This window comes from Haliotis rufescens, unplaced genomic scaffold (genome assembly GCF_023055435.1).
Source record: "Haliotis rufescens isolate VD_foot unplaced genomic scaffold, xgHalRufe1.0.p SCAF_15, whole genome shotgun sequence".
Classification (NCBI taxonomy): Eukaryota; Metazoa; Mollusca; class Gastropoda; order Lepetellida; family Haliotidae; genus Haliotis; species Haliotis rufescens.
The window spans coordinates 22,472,984-22,492,240 of record NW_025963835.1 but is presented as its reverse complement, the minus strand read 5'-3'; the positions used below and the strand labels follow the sequence as shown (position 1 = coordinate 22,492,240).

The window sequence follows — 19,257 nt, the reverse complement described above, 5'->3', positions numbered from 1 at the left end:
TGTAAATAATCTCTCACATTAACTTTAAACAGCAGAAACAAAACACCTCAAAAAGAATTATTTTGAAACTATGTTCCGGAGGTTCTGGTGGGTTCCATGCACACGGACAGGTACGTATTTTGCGATTTTTCCAGTTAGGTTCTGAAGCTCACATTCGAAACAGGAATTGGTTTGTCCACACAGTGATATGTTAAAGTTTCTACTTACTATTGCCTCTCATTCCAGGCTCATCGATTTTAGACTTGGCCTTGTCCAAGGTCTTCAGAGGATGACCCACATCCAGGCTACAGAAAAAGTATGTGCGTTTATTTATGACATTGTACGCAGGCAATTAATTGCGGAAACATCAAATCACTCGGAAGTGCATATTTTACCCCCTCTGACATTTGTTTCGCGATATTTTGTTTCACCTCTTCCGGCAAAATGCATGAAACAGCATTGGCACAGTGTAAATTGATCTTATCCCCAGCCTATTTACATACCCTGAATTCGAATCCGACCCAGTTGGACTGACATAGACGTGGATAGTTTGGGCCCTACCAACAGCGCTCACCACGCATTGTATTAGCAGCCACAGCCACATTCCTTGTCCAGGCGCAGCACTAAACTGAGGCTATCTTGGCCAAGAACTCTTTGTCAGCGTGTGAAAAGTCACCTGATTTCTGATTAATATTTACTCCTAAAAAAACAACGAACACGTAATAATGGCACGGCAGCAGTGCTGGAGAACTGGCTGTTTTACGTAACGATTCAGACTGGATCGAATACAAAATAGGGCCAGGATGTACCGACTTCGAATTCGCCATTTACGTATTGCCAACAACTGCAGACGGAAGGTCGACCGATTTGGCAGGAGCAGCGTGAACGCGTATGCGGAAAACTCCCACACTCATAGAAAGAAATTTGTCTATGTCAACTTAATGACTCAATAATATTGGAAGAAAATTCTACAACCTCATTTTCCCATTATGAACCATGCTAATGTCATATGTCAAGACTACAATGCTAGACCGCACACAATACGTTTACAGACGCATTCTTGCGGAACCTCCATGAACTAATCCCCCGTGACGTTCCTTATCGCAAAATTTGAACGCAACAGACATTCACTGCCGGAGTTTGTACAGGCACTATATTGCAGGGTTGGTTGACATTTTTCAGTGTGTGATTCATAATCTCATTTCGTCCATGAGCAGAAGGTAGCAAGCAGCACTTGACACTGATGGTGAACCCTAAGTGCACATGATCTTTACCTTTGATATTGAAGTGTAATCTCTTTGTATTGGAAACGTGCGCTATAGTTCAACATTCACCAAGTGCCCAGTTGTGCAGTAAGTGTGTTTCTTCCCACACCAATGATCGGGTTATGATTTTCTTTTTGTTTGGTGGAATGTATACGCCCAGTTATCAAAGCTTTTTATTTCTAAATAACTCATGCATGATAAACAACAAATAACTAGTCTCGACTGTTAAACTATATGTTGATACATGTTCTTAGGGCGCAGTCTTAGAAATTGCTCTTGGTTTGTAGAAGGCCGTGACGGGGAGGTCTCGATGGTACCCACAGTGTTGCCAGAAGTGGTCAGCTCGGGCCAGGCACTCGGTGGAGTCATTATCTGGAATAATTGAAAACGTCATTCTCCAAATTATATTGTTTTGTGGCTTTTTAACCAAATAAAAAGGTTTTGAAGAGTGATTTGGTTTTGTTTGTTGTTTAACGCCGCACTCAGCAATATTCCAGCTATATGACCGCGGTCTGTAAATAATCGATTCTGGACCAGACAATCCAGTGATTAATATCATGATCATCGATCCACGCTATTGGGATCGATGACATGCATCAACCAAGTCAGCGAGCCTGACCACCGATCCCGTAATTAGTCGCCTTTTAAGACAAGCATAGGCACCTTTCACGGCACGCATGGGTTGCTGAAGACCTTTTCTACCCCGGAATCTCCACGGGTCTTTTGAGTGAGTGAGTTGGGGTTTACACCGCTGTTAATAGTATTCACGGAGTGTCAGCTTAATGTGGGAGGAAAGCCCGAAGTGATGCATGTCTCAGTCGTTTACCACTTCGATGAAACCCACGAGCACGGTATGGTGCTGACGAACATAGAAACATAATCGGGGCGAACCGGGATTTGAACCCACAATCATAGGTTTCTGGCGTGCCCAAGGGACGCAACTCTGCACAGCGAATCGCGGCGCCTCAGACGACTAGGCCACCCGTGTGAAGCTATGACAGGAGTGAATTCAACAGTGAATCTGTGGAGTGGGTATTGGTGAGCAACACGATCCGAAAGACAATACAAAGACAAAGGTGATCGGAAAAGAGCGTAAAATGAAAACACACGTGATTTGGAAATTCAGAGAAAAGTGGTGAAAAAACAGAGAAGCTCGTACACTGTGGCTACAGTCACGCCAAACCAACGTGGCGGACATACAAGGACAATTCAAATTAAAACAACGGTAGCGAAGACGTCAAAGTATGTTCTCTCTGCTTATAAAGGAAATGACTCTCACGGGATCAGATCTTAATCAGAAGAAAACTAAGCTGTAAAGATAATACATTTGATAACAGATGAGAAAGTCAATATAGAGATTATTTCTGTTCATGAGGAAACTGACTCTAAGCTCGAAGCATTTGAGAGAAAAATACAAGACATTCAAAAGTATACTCAAATGTTATAAATGGGAAACCGGCGGCAAATTCTGTTGAAAGACTTGTTGCAGTACAGAACTGACGAGGATACTGATTCTGGTGTGACAGAGAACAAAGTGGTGGCGTTGTTACGTGACGGTCTGACGCTACGCGATGTTAACATCAACAAGGTTGACAGGAAGAGGCAGAGAGGTAATAACCAAGCTTTAGTCATAGCAACTATGCACTCTTTGGAAGCAAAAACTGATCGACACTCAAAGACTGAACACTGCTCAACACTAGCAGCAACCTCAGAACATTGATCTGAGAAATAGTGAAAGACAACCTTTACCCAGTTAACAGTAGATCATACATCTCAAGCGCATCGACAAAACACCCGAATTGTGTCCGGCTTGGTTTATGGAATATTTGCGGGTGGTCTCTAAAAGATGTAAACTGTAAATTCAGTTTAGGGTTGGTTGGTTGGTTGGTTGGTTGTTTAATGCCGCACTCAGCAATATTCCAGCTATATGACGGCGATCGGTAAATAATCGAGTCTGGACCAGACAATCCAGTGATTGATATCATGAGCATCGATCCACGCAATTGGGATCGATGCCATGTATCAACCAAGTCACCGAGCCTGACCACCCGATCCCGTTAGTCGCCATTTACGACACGCATAGTCGCCTTTTACGCCAAGCATGGGTTGCTGAAGACCTTTTAGCTCAAAATGGTAAATACGTCCAAAATATTTTACATTTTATGGTGTTTTCTTGCGTATTGGTATCGGTGGTTATCAGCGTTCGTGTGGCTACATTCTCAGTTCTTTTGATTGTGCTTATCGTTATCTGGGAATATTTGGACATGCACTTGAATGTAAAAGAGCTTTGAAAGTCCTCTCGTAGAACGTTGTCTGCTCTGTACGCTAAGTATATATATGTTGTGGTATGTCATATGATGTTTTTACGATGTTGTATAAATCGCTGGTTGAACCAGCTTTGTTTAATTGTGTCAGTATATTGGGCGTGCTTATTTTTAAAGAAGTTGAAGTTGTGCAGAATAAGACCGCCAGAATGTTTATTGGTTTATGTAAATATGCACCTGTTGCAAGTGCAAGGGATATGGGATGGTGTTCAGCTTCGGTAACTCCGACACATTAGCAAACATTTTACTACTACTGCATTACCTGTATCTAGGTTGGTAGCTCCCCAGGCGTCGTAGAAGAAGCCAGTCAGTTTGTTGTCAGAGGGACAGGTCTTTATTTTGATCCAACACCCGCCTCCAGCATGTCTTGTGGCACCTTTGAGTAAAATGATTATACTGTAAATATAGTTTTTTTCAAGATTATTACATAACGATTCAATAGCTGTCATCGATCAATATAAGGTTGATACATTACGTCATAGCTGTCATAGAGTAAATAAAAGGTTTTTACATAACGATACCATAAATGTCATAAGTAAATATTAAGATGGTACATAACGATTTCGTAGTTGTCATAAAGCATGAAATAAGGTTATTACATTACGATACAATAACCGTCATACAGTCAATATTAGGTTGTTACATAACGATGTCATAGCTGTCAAACTGGTACATGACTATATCTAGTTGTCATAAAGCAAATATTGAGGTTATTACATTACGATTTCTAAGCTGCCATACAATAACATGCACCCATTGCCCTGATGGGTAATATGTTTGTGGAAATACCAGCAGGTCTACGGTTGATCAGTAGCTGTACCCATAAATAGAAGACGACGAACTACGTTGTATTGAGTTGCGTCCCTTAACCTTGTCGGGATCCTCTGATCGTGGATTCTAATCACAGGTTCGCCTCAGTATACTTACCAATCGTCATACTTACCAATCGTCATAGGTTTCTCTGTTCCTTTGCCCTGTCGACCATCCTTCCCACAATAATATGATCCGTCGTTGTACGACTGAAATTCTGTTCAACGCGGTGCCAAACTCACTCAATCATTTACGCGATGTATTCACAGACGTACCTGTTGGGCCATAGATGCTTGTGTAGGGATGAGCAGGATCGGACCCACACCATGTCCATTGGCCATCAGCTCTCGTCAAACACTTCTCCTCGTCTGTGAGTCCCCCGTGGGTCTCCCCGTAGGCATCTACCTCCAGCCTGCCGGGATGGGCACCGCCATGACTTGGACACCCGTAGTCGGCGAAATAGCAGTGTTTCCCAGCAATGGTCATAGCGCCTGACACACAATAATCATGTTCATATCAGACACTTTTTTTTAAGTTTCCACAAACAAATAACCAAAAAACATCAAATTTATATTGACTAAGCCATGTGATATTATTTTGTGATCTATGGGGCTTCTGGGGTAGATAGGGGGCACGGGTGGCAGAGTTGCGTCCCTTGGGCACGCCAGAAACCTATGATTGTTGGTTCGAATCCCAGTTCGCCCCGATTATGTTCTAGGTTTGTCAGCACCATACCCGTGCTCGTGGGTTTCACCGAAGTGGTAAACGTCTGAGACCTGCATCACTTCGGGCTTTCGCCGTGATATAACTCAAATACTGTTAAAAGCGGCGTTTAACCAAACTCACTCACTCAATCACTCACTCTGGGGTAGACGTGTATTTGGTGACGAAATGAGACACCAGAGCTCTAATGTTTCATATCTAGAGCATGCCTGTAGACACTGTTATTAGTTCCCTGATGGGCATAAAGCATATTCTGCCACAGTGATAACAGCCAACCTGTAGGTCCGAAGACTGCAGTGACAGTTTCCTTGTCGGGGGAGCCACAGTACCGCCACTCCTTTGCTGCCCGCTGCAGACAGTTCTCCTCCTTCACCCCCGCCTGCTCATGCTGCTCCCCCCACACGTCCCTCTGTGTGCCACTGACGGGGTGGGGCGGGCACCCGGAGATGATCAACCAACAACCTGAATAGATGGAGCTCTTTGATTGACATTCTTACCTGTTGTGTGTGTGTGTCACCAAAATTCACACACATACCACTTAACTGTATAACCGTCTGTTGTTCTATTCGCGTTTTACTGGTGGGAGTGGAGGGCACGCGGATTAGATTAGCCAACACCCATTGACACACGATTAGAATTATTAGATACACTTGCACTGAATTGGACGGGAATACACTTTTACATACACGGTAGTCAAGGTTAAAAACATCCTCACCATTAATCGTAACAGGTACATCTGTTAACACACATTCTGTATGACCAACATAAATGTACTAGAATTAGAAGAAGTATTACTAATCAGTGGAAATAGTTTTCATTGCTTTACTTTCTTTTTTCTTTTATCATATGGTGAGGTGAGATGAAATGGGGTTTAACGTCGCGTCCAAGATTATTGCACTTATATAGCGACGTGCATGTACGTGTGTGTGGCTGCTTGTACTAGTCCGGACTGATGCCGATTAATAGTGCTAGCACACTGAGATACCATGCCGCAGTTTTACATGAATACCCCACTCAGACACAGTATACTGACTCCGAGCCGACCAGTCCTTGTTTTAGTCCCTTAATGCCGAGCGCCAGATAGGGTAACAACAAGTACCATCTTTTAACGTCTTTTGGTATGATGCTGCCGGGGATCGAACCCTGGACCTTCCGCTCTCCGGGCGGACGCTCTACCACTAGACCATGGAGGCGGTCAATTATCATATGGAATACGGAGGTGTTGTTGTGATTAAGATGCATTTATTTAAATGTTGAGATTGTCACCAAACAGTTATATTGGTCCAAAGAAATACCTTGTTTTGGAATGCTCGGGTAGAGTGTGTTTGGACCAGAGCCATCTGAGATGTATGGCGTCTGTGGTGTCTTCGTTGCTGGAGCGATGGTACCTGAACATGCAGCAGGTTGAGCTGGAGATTTTTGAGTTGGTCTGGCTGGAAAGAATGAGTGGGCGAATGTTGTTTAATGCCACAATTGTTATGAAAAGTCCAGACGTACCTCCGTGGCCTGTAAATATTCGAGTCTGGACCAGACACGCCAGTGACTGAAACAATGTTAACTATGTACGCCATCGGTGTACGATGACAAGCAATTGGCCAAGTCTCACAGTCAGAGCACCGGATCTATTTTAAAACGAAACTCTTGCAACAGCCATAAATTACAAGAGACACGTTTTACCTGTGCCAAAGGGCCGTGAAACATAACCCTGGCTTTAATTAATTTATGGTTCATCTACGTATGGATAAAACAAATATTTCGCTTCATTGGATAAATAAAATATTGAAAGCTTGCTATACATTTTTACAATAAATACAACAATATTCTTTGTGAATATCGGGGGCGCGGGTGCCCGTCTAAGGGACCGCGATTCGCCAGAAACCTATGATTGCGTGTTCGAATCCCGGTCCTCCCTGATTATGTTTCTAGGTTTGTCAGCACCATACCCGTACTCGTTGGTTTCACCGAAGTGGTAAACGTCTGAGACCTGCATCACTTCGGGCTTTCTCCCATATTAAGCTGACACGCCGCGATATAACTGGAATACTGTTAAAAAGGGGCGTTAAATCCAACTCACTCACTGAATGAAATAACGTGACATAATACTAAGAAGAGGCGTTATCTCTATTATATCCTCACTTGAAATGCACATTTCTACTGAGTCCTATATTCACTTCAGGGCAAATCCGTTACATGGTGACTTTTATTATCCTCTGACCTATGGAGTTAAGCATAATCCGACACAATACAAATAACGTGTGACAAATGATACCATAAAATACATTGGTATAAATAAACTGACGCTGGTTCAAGTAGCTTGGTCCTGTGAAGTAACGTGGTCCCACATGGTTTACATCGGGGGGCTGGGGAAAATTGATAGCGTTCGCCCACTCTTGCGCATGACACCTGACCCGGAAATCAGCATCATCACGTGACCAGAAGTCAGTTGGTGAAATCGACTGTGAAGTAAAATTGAATGAGCATTTCCTGTTTGATATATTACTGTAATTATACTCAACAAGACACTTCACCTAAAGAATGCAAACTTTTATGTATTAGGATTCACAGAGAACATAAATAACTACATGAACATTTAATGTGGTATGAATGCAGGGACAGGTGACAGTTGAAGGTAAAAAATTCAAAAACGTAAATTCGTGTGATTTCAGTGAGTTTCAATGCAAGCTAAACATCTTTGTCACACGAAATCAACCAAACGCTGGAGACCTGTTGACTGTCATGTTCGATCCGAACAAATGAGTCTCCAAGCGCCCGATGATCTTCTGACGCTCTTGTCAGACTTTCAAGACGTTGATCTATTTCATCACACACATGTGATACAGGAGAAAGATCTGGAGGTCGACCAAGCCAGGGCAACACATTCACATTTTTCTTTATAAGATATTGCTGGACAATACGTGCCATATGTGGTCTGGCGTTGTCGTGTTGAAAAGTCAAACCCCTGGAACTGAAGAACGGGATGACAACCGGAAAAGATTCCGGGGTAGAATAGGTCTTCAGCAACCCATACTTGCCGTAAAAGGCGACTATGCTTGTTGTAAAAGGCGACTAACGTGATCGGGTGGTCAGGCTCGCTGACTTGGTTTATACATGTCATCGATCCCAATTGCGTGGATCGAGGCTCATGCTGTCATTCACTGGATAGTCTGGTCCAGACTCGATTATTTACAGACCGCCGTCATATAGCTGGAATATTGCTGAATGCAGCGTTAAACAACAACCAACCAACCGGAAAACGCCCTCTTTGCGATTCCACCGAGCGTTCAAGTTTTACACAGTCAAACGAGTCCTCTGTGGTGCTGTTATCTCACCCCAAACAATAATGCTGTCTCCGACATACCGATCTACTTCAATGACAGTATTGACGAAAACGGAACTAGTCTGTGACCATTACATTTATCCACTGCTTTGCAACCTCTCATAAAATTACCCGCAAAAAGGGAAAAATAGGCGTCACACTAACTTGTGTTTCTGAGTATACATACGTATTGACGTTTTCTCTCTCAAATGGTCATGCATTATATTACCTTATGGTTATTCCTCACGTAGAAGTACTCTGTTTTTTCTATACCAGCTTGGCTGTAATATATGCTTGGGATGCCATGAGTGTTGAAAAATATATTATTTGAGATTTCGTTGCCTGAAACATAATTGTGAATGCAATGATATGTATCGTCTTTAATGGTTTAAAAAATATAGGTATATTGATACATAATAGTGTTTCAAGGTATGTAATATTGTGAGTGTAATAGTTCATAAGGATACCCACTGACTGCCTGAAAACTAATAAGTATGACTTGAGAGTTGTGTACATATGTTCTCCTGTGATGGATAATTGTTCTGAAATAATATTTAGCCTGTAAGCAGCAATACATAAGTAATGTCGGGGGACCTCATTACTGTTACCTTTACAGTCCTTATGTGTGAACAAAACACATCATTTAGTTCTGTTTCTTTATGAATATGAATCGGAATGTCTGCTCGGATTGGCTAAGTGAAATCAAGGTTATTTAGCCTAGTGGTCAAGTTTTTTTTATCAGGGTTACATCTAGTGCCTCGGTAAAGCTTTCAAAACGTTTTATGGTCGACATGTGGTGGTCACTTGACGAAACAGTGACAAACCGTATGTTCGATGCAGTTCCCCATTTGGCGTGTACCATATGTTCCCGTGTGAACAGTTGACTTGCCTTTGCAAGTGTTTGTGTTGTTTGGGATGGTGCCACCGGTGGGGATGGATATGCTCACCCTTTCCCGAACACTTGGCATCATTTTGATTTGACAGTGATTCATAAGGACATGCTAATGGAACAGTCTCAATCGTGAAATCGACTCTTTCTTGCAGATACGAAAATGGCTTGTTTCTTTTATCATGAATAAAAGACACAAAACCATTTCCATAATATATGAAATCTCTAATGAAAGTAGCAACCCTGGTACAGATGCGGCCACATCAGCATGTGTGCTTAGCATCTCTATCAAAAAGTGATGATGCCAGATGCCATATCATACTCCACCGGTGGCACCCATCACAAACACATTCAAAGGCAAGTAAAATGTTTATCAATAAGGTATCAGGTTATCAACTCCATTGTGCACCTATATGTTATCAAAATTATAATTACCAGATAATATTTGAAGAAACGCTTATTTTAATGGATCATTTATGCACACACTCTGATATACCTCTTGGTTCCCCAGGGTTGGTGATGTTTGCCAATTTAGGGTATCTGCTGGTCCACAGGGGGTTAGTGTACGGCATAGCCTGGGATGAAATATTTTGCATTGTTAGATAAAATAAGGGAAGAGTATGCTACATATATTAGTACAGTAAACTACGGTTATAACGAACTCAAAGGGACTGCTAATTTTAGTTCGTTATAACCGTAGTTCGTTATAAGCATATATACAGCATAACTACAGCAAATAGTCGGGACCAAAAAGTAAGTTCGTTATATCCGTCAGTTCGTTATAAGCGTGTTCGTTATAACCGTAGTTTACTGTAGTACTATGTTAATCCAACTCCAGGTGAAACACACATACATGAAGGGAATGGAAACACAACCATGTATCCTTAGTCGTACGCAAGTAACGATGTAAATACGTTATAACATAGGTTCGTGCATAATGCCGATTTGAGGGCTGTCGTGTATATCTATAAAGGAAAGACGAAACACAGGACAATCATTACATTCCAACAATATGACAAACACCCGTGTCGTAGTGACCTCAATTTGTCATCCACAACATTCTTCCACAGGAGATATTGCTTGGGTGAGATCAAGCGATATCTACTAGGATAAGTAATTGCAGACGTCATTGGTTACGATGATGTCACAAACGAACAACATCACCAATCCTTCTGCTTCTGAGGATATTAAATCGTACTTTTTACACTCAAGACACTGGTTATTATTGTTTTCAAACTAAAAACATTGGAAGAGTGACTTGGATGATAAATAGAATCTCAACCTCGTCGATAGACGCTTCAAAAATTGTTTCGACTCGTGTAACTATATTTGACATCATAAGACATTCGCGTGTATGGTGTAAGCGCCTCAAAGGTAAAGTTTTATCAAAATTGACCTTGAGTGTGGATAGAGCATGTTCTCAGATGAAGGTTATTTTTTTCATTTTTATCTATGTTGTCCTCTGTATGTTGAACACAAATATTGTTGTTGCAAAGCTTGTCAATATTATTATTGTCGGTAAATTGACATATTTGACCTCCACAAAATAAAATTTAAACGTGTCTATCATTTAAAATAAATCTGAAAACAAAACATCGAATATTATATTAGGACATGTATCCATGAATAGGTAAATCCGTTAGGTAACGTTAATCCTGCTGTATCTTGATTTGCCTGCACAATTTGGATTAGTAACAATTTCTATTACAGAATACGGACACACAAACTTGTTCTGAAGATACAAAATAATGCATGTGACGTAATTGAGAACTATCACACTTGAAGAACTACAATTTACCTTGAGATGCTGCATCAGTTCTGCTTCGCTGGAATGGTGTAGTCCTCTGCCATCAACCTGTATGGCCTCGGCAGTGGCATTGTAGAAGACGTTGTAACGGATGAGGTTGTCACGGCCACCGCCGATGTTGGCGTGTACCTCGTTCTATGGACGTTAACGTAAATTGATATAATTATCACATACAACTTATGGTAAGGATCAGCGTATATTCATTTCTTATCAGCGTACAAAATCTCTGACTGTTCTAATAATGCCGTTACTTTATCCACAGGACTTACATCGCAGAAGACGTTGTGTTCAATGTTGACGCTGGAGTACTCGTCGTCCAGCATAATGCCTCGGACTTGGGCCCCGGGGAAGTATCTCAGTGTATGGTGGATGTGGTTGTAGCGGATGACGTTGCCTCGCTGATAGGTCAATGAAAAGGAGGATTTCAGATGCGCTGTGCAGTTTCCGTGTACCCTTTGTGACTTTTTCAGTGAATAAATCTTTGTTTTTGTCAATGTTCAGACATTTAATCGGATCTGAGTATCGCTAGCACTATCACATTAGGGTTAAGATAATACCTCTTTGAATTAAAGGGCATTCTCTTCCATGTGTTATGCCCAGATCTTATTAAAATTAAATGTAGGTTTACATGGCTTCTGAAAACGTTCTGGCCATATCGATCAATACTTGGTTTATAGCCAAGCCCATGTGACAGATCAATTCGAGGTCATCAATTTGATGATCCCACAGACCATGGTGCAAGGAACATGAGATGTTATCGGATTCGACTTCTGAAGAAGGATATCACACATACCATGGTCCAGTCTCTCCCGGCGTGTATTGCTCCACAGTCGCTGGAGTTGGCACAAAGATGATGCACGTGGTTGTACTCTATCAAGTGATCATTGCCCTACAAACGAAAATAATGCAACAAAACGCGATGTATTGGATGACTCAACCCTCAACATGGTGAATCGAGTTTGTAAGACAACGCACCAGGCAAATAAAATTGTATATCTTTTTGTGCACAACTATCTAAATAGAGGAAATTTTTTTTACCGCCCATCGGATGCCCGTGTACTGGCCGTCATGGATGTGGTTGTAGCGCATGGCTATTCCCACACCCTCGGGGCTGATGGCGTTGTTACCGACGGCCCCCACACGTGCGTACTGCCAGATGTGGTTGTCTTCTATCACGTTACCAGATGTCGATAGGGTTTTCCGATCACCACCTGTTTCAAATAATATTAGACATGATTTACGGCCGCTTTCAACAATTGTTCATTGCGGTTATATCCTGTGAGAAGAGATGAAACGGGTTAAATGGGTTTCGCGTTCAAGATTGTTGCACTTTAATAACCATGTGCATTGGCTTCCTTTATCCCTAAATGTTGAACGCCAGGCAGAGTAACAAGTACCATTTTAGACTTTTTTGGAATGACGCGGTCGAACCACCGACCTTCCGACCTTCGGTCAGGCGCTCTTTCTGCTAAATATAAACCACCGAGGCGGCCTCGTTATGTTGTGTGTAAGGTTAATGCTATGGGAACATATAGGGTAGTGATATTGGCCAGGCCAAGATTAAAACAGATGATCAGCAGATCAACATACGTGTACATTTTATGGTGTTGCTGTAAAAAGAAGTTCTCGTCAGATGGTAGGCCTTTCCGTCTCTTAACCTGTCTCTCCTTTACCAAATACAGAATCACAATGAGTTCCTCCATAAACTAACAAGAGCATTTGGTGTATTGGCATGCATATAGTGCATTAGAAACAATTGCTTCTAGATTATTTAGTTTAATGAAATACGAAGAACACAATAAATGTATCAATCCATTTTTGGTAAAGTGTCGAAATAAAACAAAAACGTGGCAGCACAGACAGGAGCATCCCACTTACCTGTGATTGCAATTCCTCCACAGGTGTGATGTATCTCACACCTGGACACAGTCACAGACCGACAGTCACCAGAACAATGGATTCCGTAACCACCTGAAGCACAGTTCGTTTTTCGATGTACTCATGGTTCAAGACTAAAGTGCCAAAGTTGACATTCTAGTCTATTGATGTAGTTCAAGAAAGCCATGGAATCGCTTACCACGTGGTGTCAATGGTCGTTTGAACATTACTTTAATATCTCATCACTGAAGATACCCGGGGTAGAATAGGTCTTCAGCAAACATGCTAACCGTACATGGTGACGTAAAAGGCGACTATGCTTGCCGTAAGAGGCGACTAACGGGATCAGGTGGTCAGGCTCGCTGACGGGCTTGATGCATGTCATGGTATCCCAATGGCGTGGGTCGTTGCTCATGATGTCAATCACTGGATTGTTTGGTCCAAACTAGTTTATTTACAGACCGCCGCCATACAGCCTGAATATTGCTGAGTGTGGCGTTAAACATCAAACAAACAAACAACACCACTGAAGATGGAATCGTTGGCAGCATGAAAACAGTGCACATTTTCCTTATCCAGCGCTCTTGCTCTGGCAAGTACCGTAAGTAGATATAAACGGGCAAAAGAAAGTATACACCCATGTTTGATGGTGGCTAAAAATGAAATAAAGAAGAAATGGTTTATTCGAAGGTATTTGATACGGGTATCATAGTTGTGTTTCGGACCTTGAGTTGTCAGCCTACAAACGTTTTCATAACGTTTCATATTTTTGGTCAAATCCAGTTTTTAAGTGTATACTTTCATTTGCTCGGCAGTAATTAAGAAACAATATCCCCAAGCTGTAGGGGGCACGGGTGGCCCAGTCGTCTAAGGCGCCGCGATTCGCTGTGCTGAGTTGCGTCCCATGGACACGCCAGAAACCTATGATTGTGTGTTCGAATCCCGGTTCGCCCCGATTATGTTTCTAGGTTTGTCGGCACCATACCCGTGCTCGTGGGTTTCACCGAAGTGGTAAACGTCTGAGACCTGCATCACTTCGGGCTTTCCTCCCACACTAAGCTGACACGCCGTGATATAACTGGAATACTGTTAAACCCAACTCACTCACTATCTCGAGCTGTAAATGTAAACAGGGTCTACCTGTATTTTTTATCTCCATATTGATGAAGTGAATATTGTGTCCATGGTTCAGATCAAATCCATACCGCCTACATGCCTCCAGGGTAAAGCCTTGGAATTGAAGATTGTTCACCTCAAAATCTGTTCTGTAACACATCACACGCATGTACATGCGAAGTAAATCAAAGCAAACATATTTACACAGGAACACGGATCAATATGTATTCACAAGCCTCTTCGGTAATACTGTCATGCCACTTTATTGAATGTTCAAAAACTACCTGACAAAATAATGATGATGTTAATTTTTCTCAAACAAAGTGATAATTAATGGCAAGTGCGTATACTGAAAGTAAATGCCGAGTCACGGGTGAAGGAAATCAGCACGCGATCATGGTAAAACATGTTTTCATCCTAAAGCATGAAATGCTCGTGCAGAAATGGTGTATAAATGCGATAATGTGATAGCTTAGAAACACACTTGATGAAAGCAGACCAATAAAATGTCTAGACTGATAACGGAACAGGAAGAGCGAGCCATCCTTATGGTTGAGATGGAGGCACAACAGGTCTAAATTGCAAGGGTTGGGTATACGCCATTGACGGTAGCCTGGCTTATGCAACGATACAGACAGACAGGGGAGGAGGACATAGGACAGGCCGAGAACAGGCGGTCCCTCGGTCACAACAGCACGGGGAGACCGCTAGATACGGTTCATTCACTTGCGAAAGAGATTCGTTACGGCGACGTATACGTCAGCAACAGCGTTGGGACATCGTCAAGCTCCTCGCAGCGATAGCCCGTTCGCGGAGCTCTCTATACTATCGCTGCCACCAGTCAAAACTCCCCACTGTCATAGGGGGTCCCAACCATGCTTGGAGTTGAACTCGCAACCGAATGACCGTCATGTTTACAAACAAATGACGACTGTCGTGGCGCCGAATACACTTAACCCTGCTAAATTACTTTCTTTGTTTGTCAATTTGAATTAGTATTTCACTAAAACTATCATGTTATTGATATAGTAAGAACGTAAGGGAGAGGTTTGTTGATATTCCGTTAGTCTGCAATCTCAAACCAATCGGATTATACAAACAACAAAGTAAATTCATCTGGAAAACATGGTCAGTCGTAAAACTTTTCAAAATTCACTTTGATGGCATTCCCAAAGACATAAAAAAAAGTACGAACGTTACTACATTCGGGGTTAGAGGCCAAATTTCAAGATTCTTGTAATGGCCGCGCCCACACTGGTGGCAGCGATGTTACCGATAGTGTAACGAAGGTGTCACGCGCTGGGAAGGAGCTTGGGACATAGCATGAGTTAACGTACAGTATTATGAAGACTAGGTGCTGGAGGAATCAGAGTGAGTGAGTGAGTGAGTGAGTTTGGTTTTACGCCGCTTTAAGCAATATTCCATCAATAGCACGGCGGGGGACACCAGAAATGGGCTTCACACATTGTACCCATGTCGGTAATCGAATCCGGGTCTTCGACGTGACGAGAGAAAGCTTTCACCACTAGGCTACCCGACCGCCCCTGGAGGAATCAGAGCTTATCGTACCTTCCGACGAATGCCATTGACCGGGCAACATCGGCTCCTAAGACCACTACATGCACAGGCGAGACAAGTTTGACGATGGCAAGCTAGAAAATTGGCGTCGAGTGCTCTTTTCCGACAAGGATCGTTACAACTTGTTTCGAAATGACGCAGAGAACAATTTCTTTTGTCGGGAAAAAATCTATTATATAATTATATACTTTCTAATAAAACAAAAGATCCTGGATATCATATCCATTCACCCTGGCTGCCAGCTGTTTCATAACTTACATACTCAAACCTGGCCAGGAATAAGAACTGTGTTGGCATGCCGTTCTATTCTTAAATTATTATTAGCAAACAGGTTGCTTCACACGACAAAGGTTTTCAAAGACGTAACACAATAAGTAGAACACTGGTTCACTTCACACAGTCTGTGGCCATAGAGGCGTAGATGACATCGGTGTCGGACAGGGTGCCGTGCGGTGTATTGGGCCACACATACAGGATGCCAGTAGACCGGTCCAGGTAGAATTCTCCCTGAAGTAGAGTGAGTGAGTGAGTTGGTTTAACGCCGCTTTTAACAGTATTCCAGTTATATCGCGGCGTGTCAGCTTAATGTGGGAGGAAAGCCCGAAGTGATGCAGGTCTCAGACGTTTACCATTTCGGTGAAACCCACGAGCACGGGTATGGTGCTGACAAACCTAGAAACATAATCGGGGCGAACCGGGATTCGAACCAACAATCATAGGTTTCTGGCGTGCCCAAGGGACGCAACTCTGCACAGCGAATCACGGCGCCTTAGACGACTGGGCCACCCGTGCCCCCCCCTGAAGTAGACATCATGAGGAACTGTTGTGTTGTTCAACTGACAACCCTATTTGTCATTTCTGACACAGTTCAACATAAATTTAAATTAAAAGAGACAAAAATCATTTCCATTACGATAAGAAATATCTACTACAAGCAGAGACTTTTGTACGATGTCACCAGCAGGTGTCTATGAATAATAATCAAGTAGTTACACACGAAAAGGTGAGCGTATCATGTCCGACACAAACACATGCACAGGCAGGCCAATTGTTCACCTAAAAACACGGGAATATGTGGTACAAGTAAATAATTGTAAATTGCCTCGGACATCATATTTGATACTGTGTGTCAGATTTGGAAATGCCCTCCACATGTCTACCATTAATCGTACACATGTGCATACCAGGTACCAACATCACAATCAACGTCTGGACACTGTCGTTGTATTAAGTTTCAGTCTCACCGGCTGATCCAGTTCCGACAACATGTTGAAGACCCTGAAGTAGCCTCCCTGGTTAGAGTATCCTTGAAGGTGAGCATCATTGTAATGACCTGGAATAGTGAACTCTGCTGAATCAGATCCTTACACGCAACATCAATGGCGATATAGTTGCCAATTACATTAAGTATTGTTTTTTAATAATCTAATCTTAATTTGTTTTGGGCGCCAGATGCGTTATTGTGAAATGTTATTATTAAATCAATAGCCAGGATATATGAAGACTCCTAAATTAATATCAATAGAACAGCTAGTGTAATATATAGTCTGTTGATATGTGTGGGTAATATGATGTATTAACTATAGCATATATATTAGCACTGATATGTTTGTTTAACGCCGCGCTTAGCAATATTCCAGTTATATGACAGCAGTCTGTGAATACTCTGAACCGAACAATCCAGTGATCGACATCATTACCATCGATCTACGCAATTGGTATATGACGACATGTGTGAACTTATTTAAGTAGCCATACCACCCGATCCCGTTACTGGTCTCTTTCGACTAGCATGGGCCGCTGAAGACCAATTCTAACCCATATATTGACGAGTCTTTTATATAATCAAGTCAATATTTAAGGACCATGCAATTTACGTCAATAAAGACGTTAACATTGTCTCATGGCTGTTCAATCGAATACACCATAGCTTAAAAATGTTTACTGCTCTTCACGTTGGTATATCAATGTGATGTCATTGCATGTATTTTCACAGACATTTCTATGATTATATACCCGTACCAAGTCTGAGGCCATATCGATTTTTGGTCGCCAAGGTGATTTGATGTTTATGCGGATCAATTTTCGCTATTTTGACAGCGTCATCAGCCCAGCTCCAGTACCTAACAAGTGAAATGATGAAATTTAATTGCGTCTATGCATAGTGTAACGGTACATGATTAAAATATTTTGGATTGATAATTGTTTAACTTATATGCTCCCTCTGATATACATTTATCAGTATGTGACAGAAATTCTTGGCAGTTTGAGATACTAGTATATACACAAAACGTAAAGCCCTACCAGTATCCAATGGCCCAAGGTTCCTTCTCATGTATCCACCGTGCATCCTCACTGGAGCCGTGTGTGAAGGTTGTGGTGTATCTGCTGCTTACAGCAGACACGTCTATGTACCCCTAAACAGTCATCATGGCATATATTGTATATTTGTCACGCGTTGGTCAATAAGAGTGAGTGAGTGAGTTGGGTTTAACGCCGCTTTTAACAGTATTCCAGTTACATCGCGGCGTGTCAGCTTAATGTAGGAGGAAAGCCCGAAGTGATGCAGATCTCAGACGTTTACCACTTCGGTGAAACCCACGAGCACGAGCATTGAGAGAATGCCCCCTTCTCGGATCTTGGTTCGATCCAAACCGATAGCATATAACATATTAACGGAAACGTAACTTTGCTCATATAAAGTTTGATAAAAATAAATTTGTTCTGATATTAAACTGTAAATAATGAATCCTTCAATGCATATTCAATACTTATCGAGACATATCCTCTATCTAAAGGTCGTGATTCACAATTTGCATATATATGTTAATACATGGCGCATACTTTGGATGTTTTCGTGTTTGTTGGGAGCAGGATACTCATACACGTGGTTTGTGAATGTGAACAGCATACACTTATTTGTAGCTGTCCGGTGCACATAAAACACGTGCTTTTAACGGTCAGCAATGCCACGACTTGGTGGAAATCAACGTCAGACACATCTAGCTTGGTGTAGACATCATCTGAGGTTTAGTAGACAGGATTGGGACAGTATACTTTTCACAGATTAGTCCAGGTTTCAATTAGACATCTCTGGTGGTCGTGCAATGGTCTACATGCGTCCAATAGAACGCTTTAGCGAGGCTGGTTTTACTCTACGTCGTCATCTTGGGGGTGGAAGTGCAATTGTGTGGGGCGACATCGCAAGGGAGAATACAACTCTTCATTCTTAATGGCAATTTGAATGGCGTACGCTGCCTGGGTGACATCGTTCAATATCATGTTCTACCCTTTGTGCAAATGCACGGAAGTAACGTCACGTTGCAACGGGTTATTCCAGCCTGTATGTTACACGTGTTGTAACAGGGTTTTTGAGGCAGCACAACAGTGCTGTACTGTCAGGGTCGATGTTTCTCCAGACGTCTTCCCCATAGAACATGTCTGAGATGAGAAGGAACGACGCCTAGGACAGGACCAGCAACAGCTGGTATCGTTAGCCCAGTTGGGTCAATCTTTAATTAACATTTGGCACAACACCCCCAGGCTGTTTTCAGTCATTTTGGTGGCTTCAA

General features: G+C 42.2%; 1 protein-coding gene across 2 annotated transcripts in view; it reads right to left on the bottom strand.

Annotated features, from left to right (window-relative positions):
• Positions 1–1,401: 1,401 nt before the first annotated feature.
• Positions 1,402–19,257, bottom strand: part of LOC124135249 — a 28,998-nt gene continuing 11,142 nt past the window's right edge. For both annotated transcript variants that reach the window (XM_048396331.1, XM_048396330.1), the window contains 18 exons: positions 17,990–18,102; positions 17,708–17,808; positions 16,930–17,018; positions 16,077–16,192; positions 14,132–14,256; positions 12,992–13,084; positions 12,152–12,324; positions 11,907–12,002; positions 11,383–11,511; positions 11,105–11,248; positions 9,803–9,881; positions 8,647–8,759; positions 7,401–7,557; positions 6,397–6,534; positions 5,378–5,563; positions 4,654–4,869; positions 3,831–3,944; positions 1,402–1,616 (listed from right to left, as the gene is read on the bottom strand). In XM_048396331.1, coding sequence (XP_048252288.1) covers positions 1,495–1,616; positions 3,831–3,944; positions 4,654–4,869; positions 5,378–5,563; positions 6,397–6,534; positions 7,401–7,557; positions 8,647–8,759; positions 9,803–9,881; positions 11,105–11,248; positions 11,383–11,511; positions 11,907–12,002; positions 12,152–12,324; positions 12,992–13,084; positions 14,132–14,256; positions 16,077–16,192; positions 16,930–17,018; positions 17,708–17,808; positions 17,990–18,102 — 2,304 coding nt within the window. In that variant the 3' untranslated portion in view covers positions 1,402–1,494. The remainder of the gene's footprint in view (positions 1,617–3,830; positions 3,945–4,653; positions 4,870–5,377; positions 5,564–6,396; positions 6,535–7,400; positions 7,558–8,646; positions 8,760–9,802; positions 9,882–11,104; positions 11,249–11,382; positions 11,512–11,906; positions 12,003–12,151; positions 12,325–12,991; positions 13,085–14,131; positions 14,257–16,076; positions 16,193–16,929; positions 17,019–17,707; positions 17,809–17,989; positions 18,103–19,257) is intronic.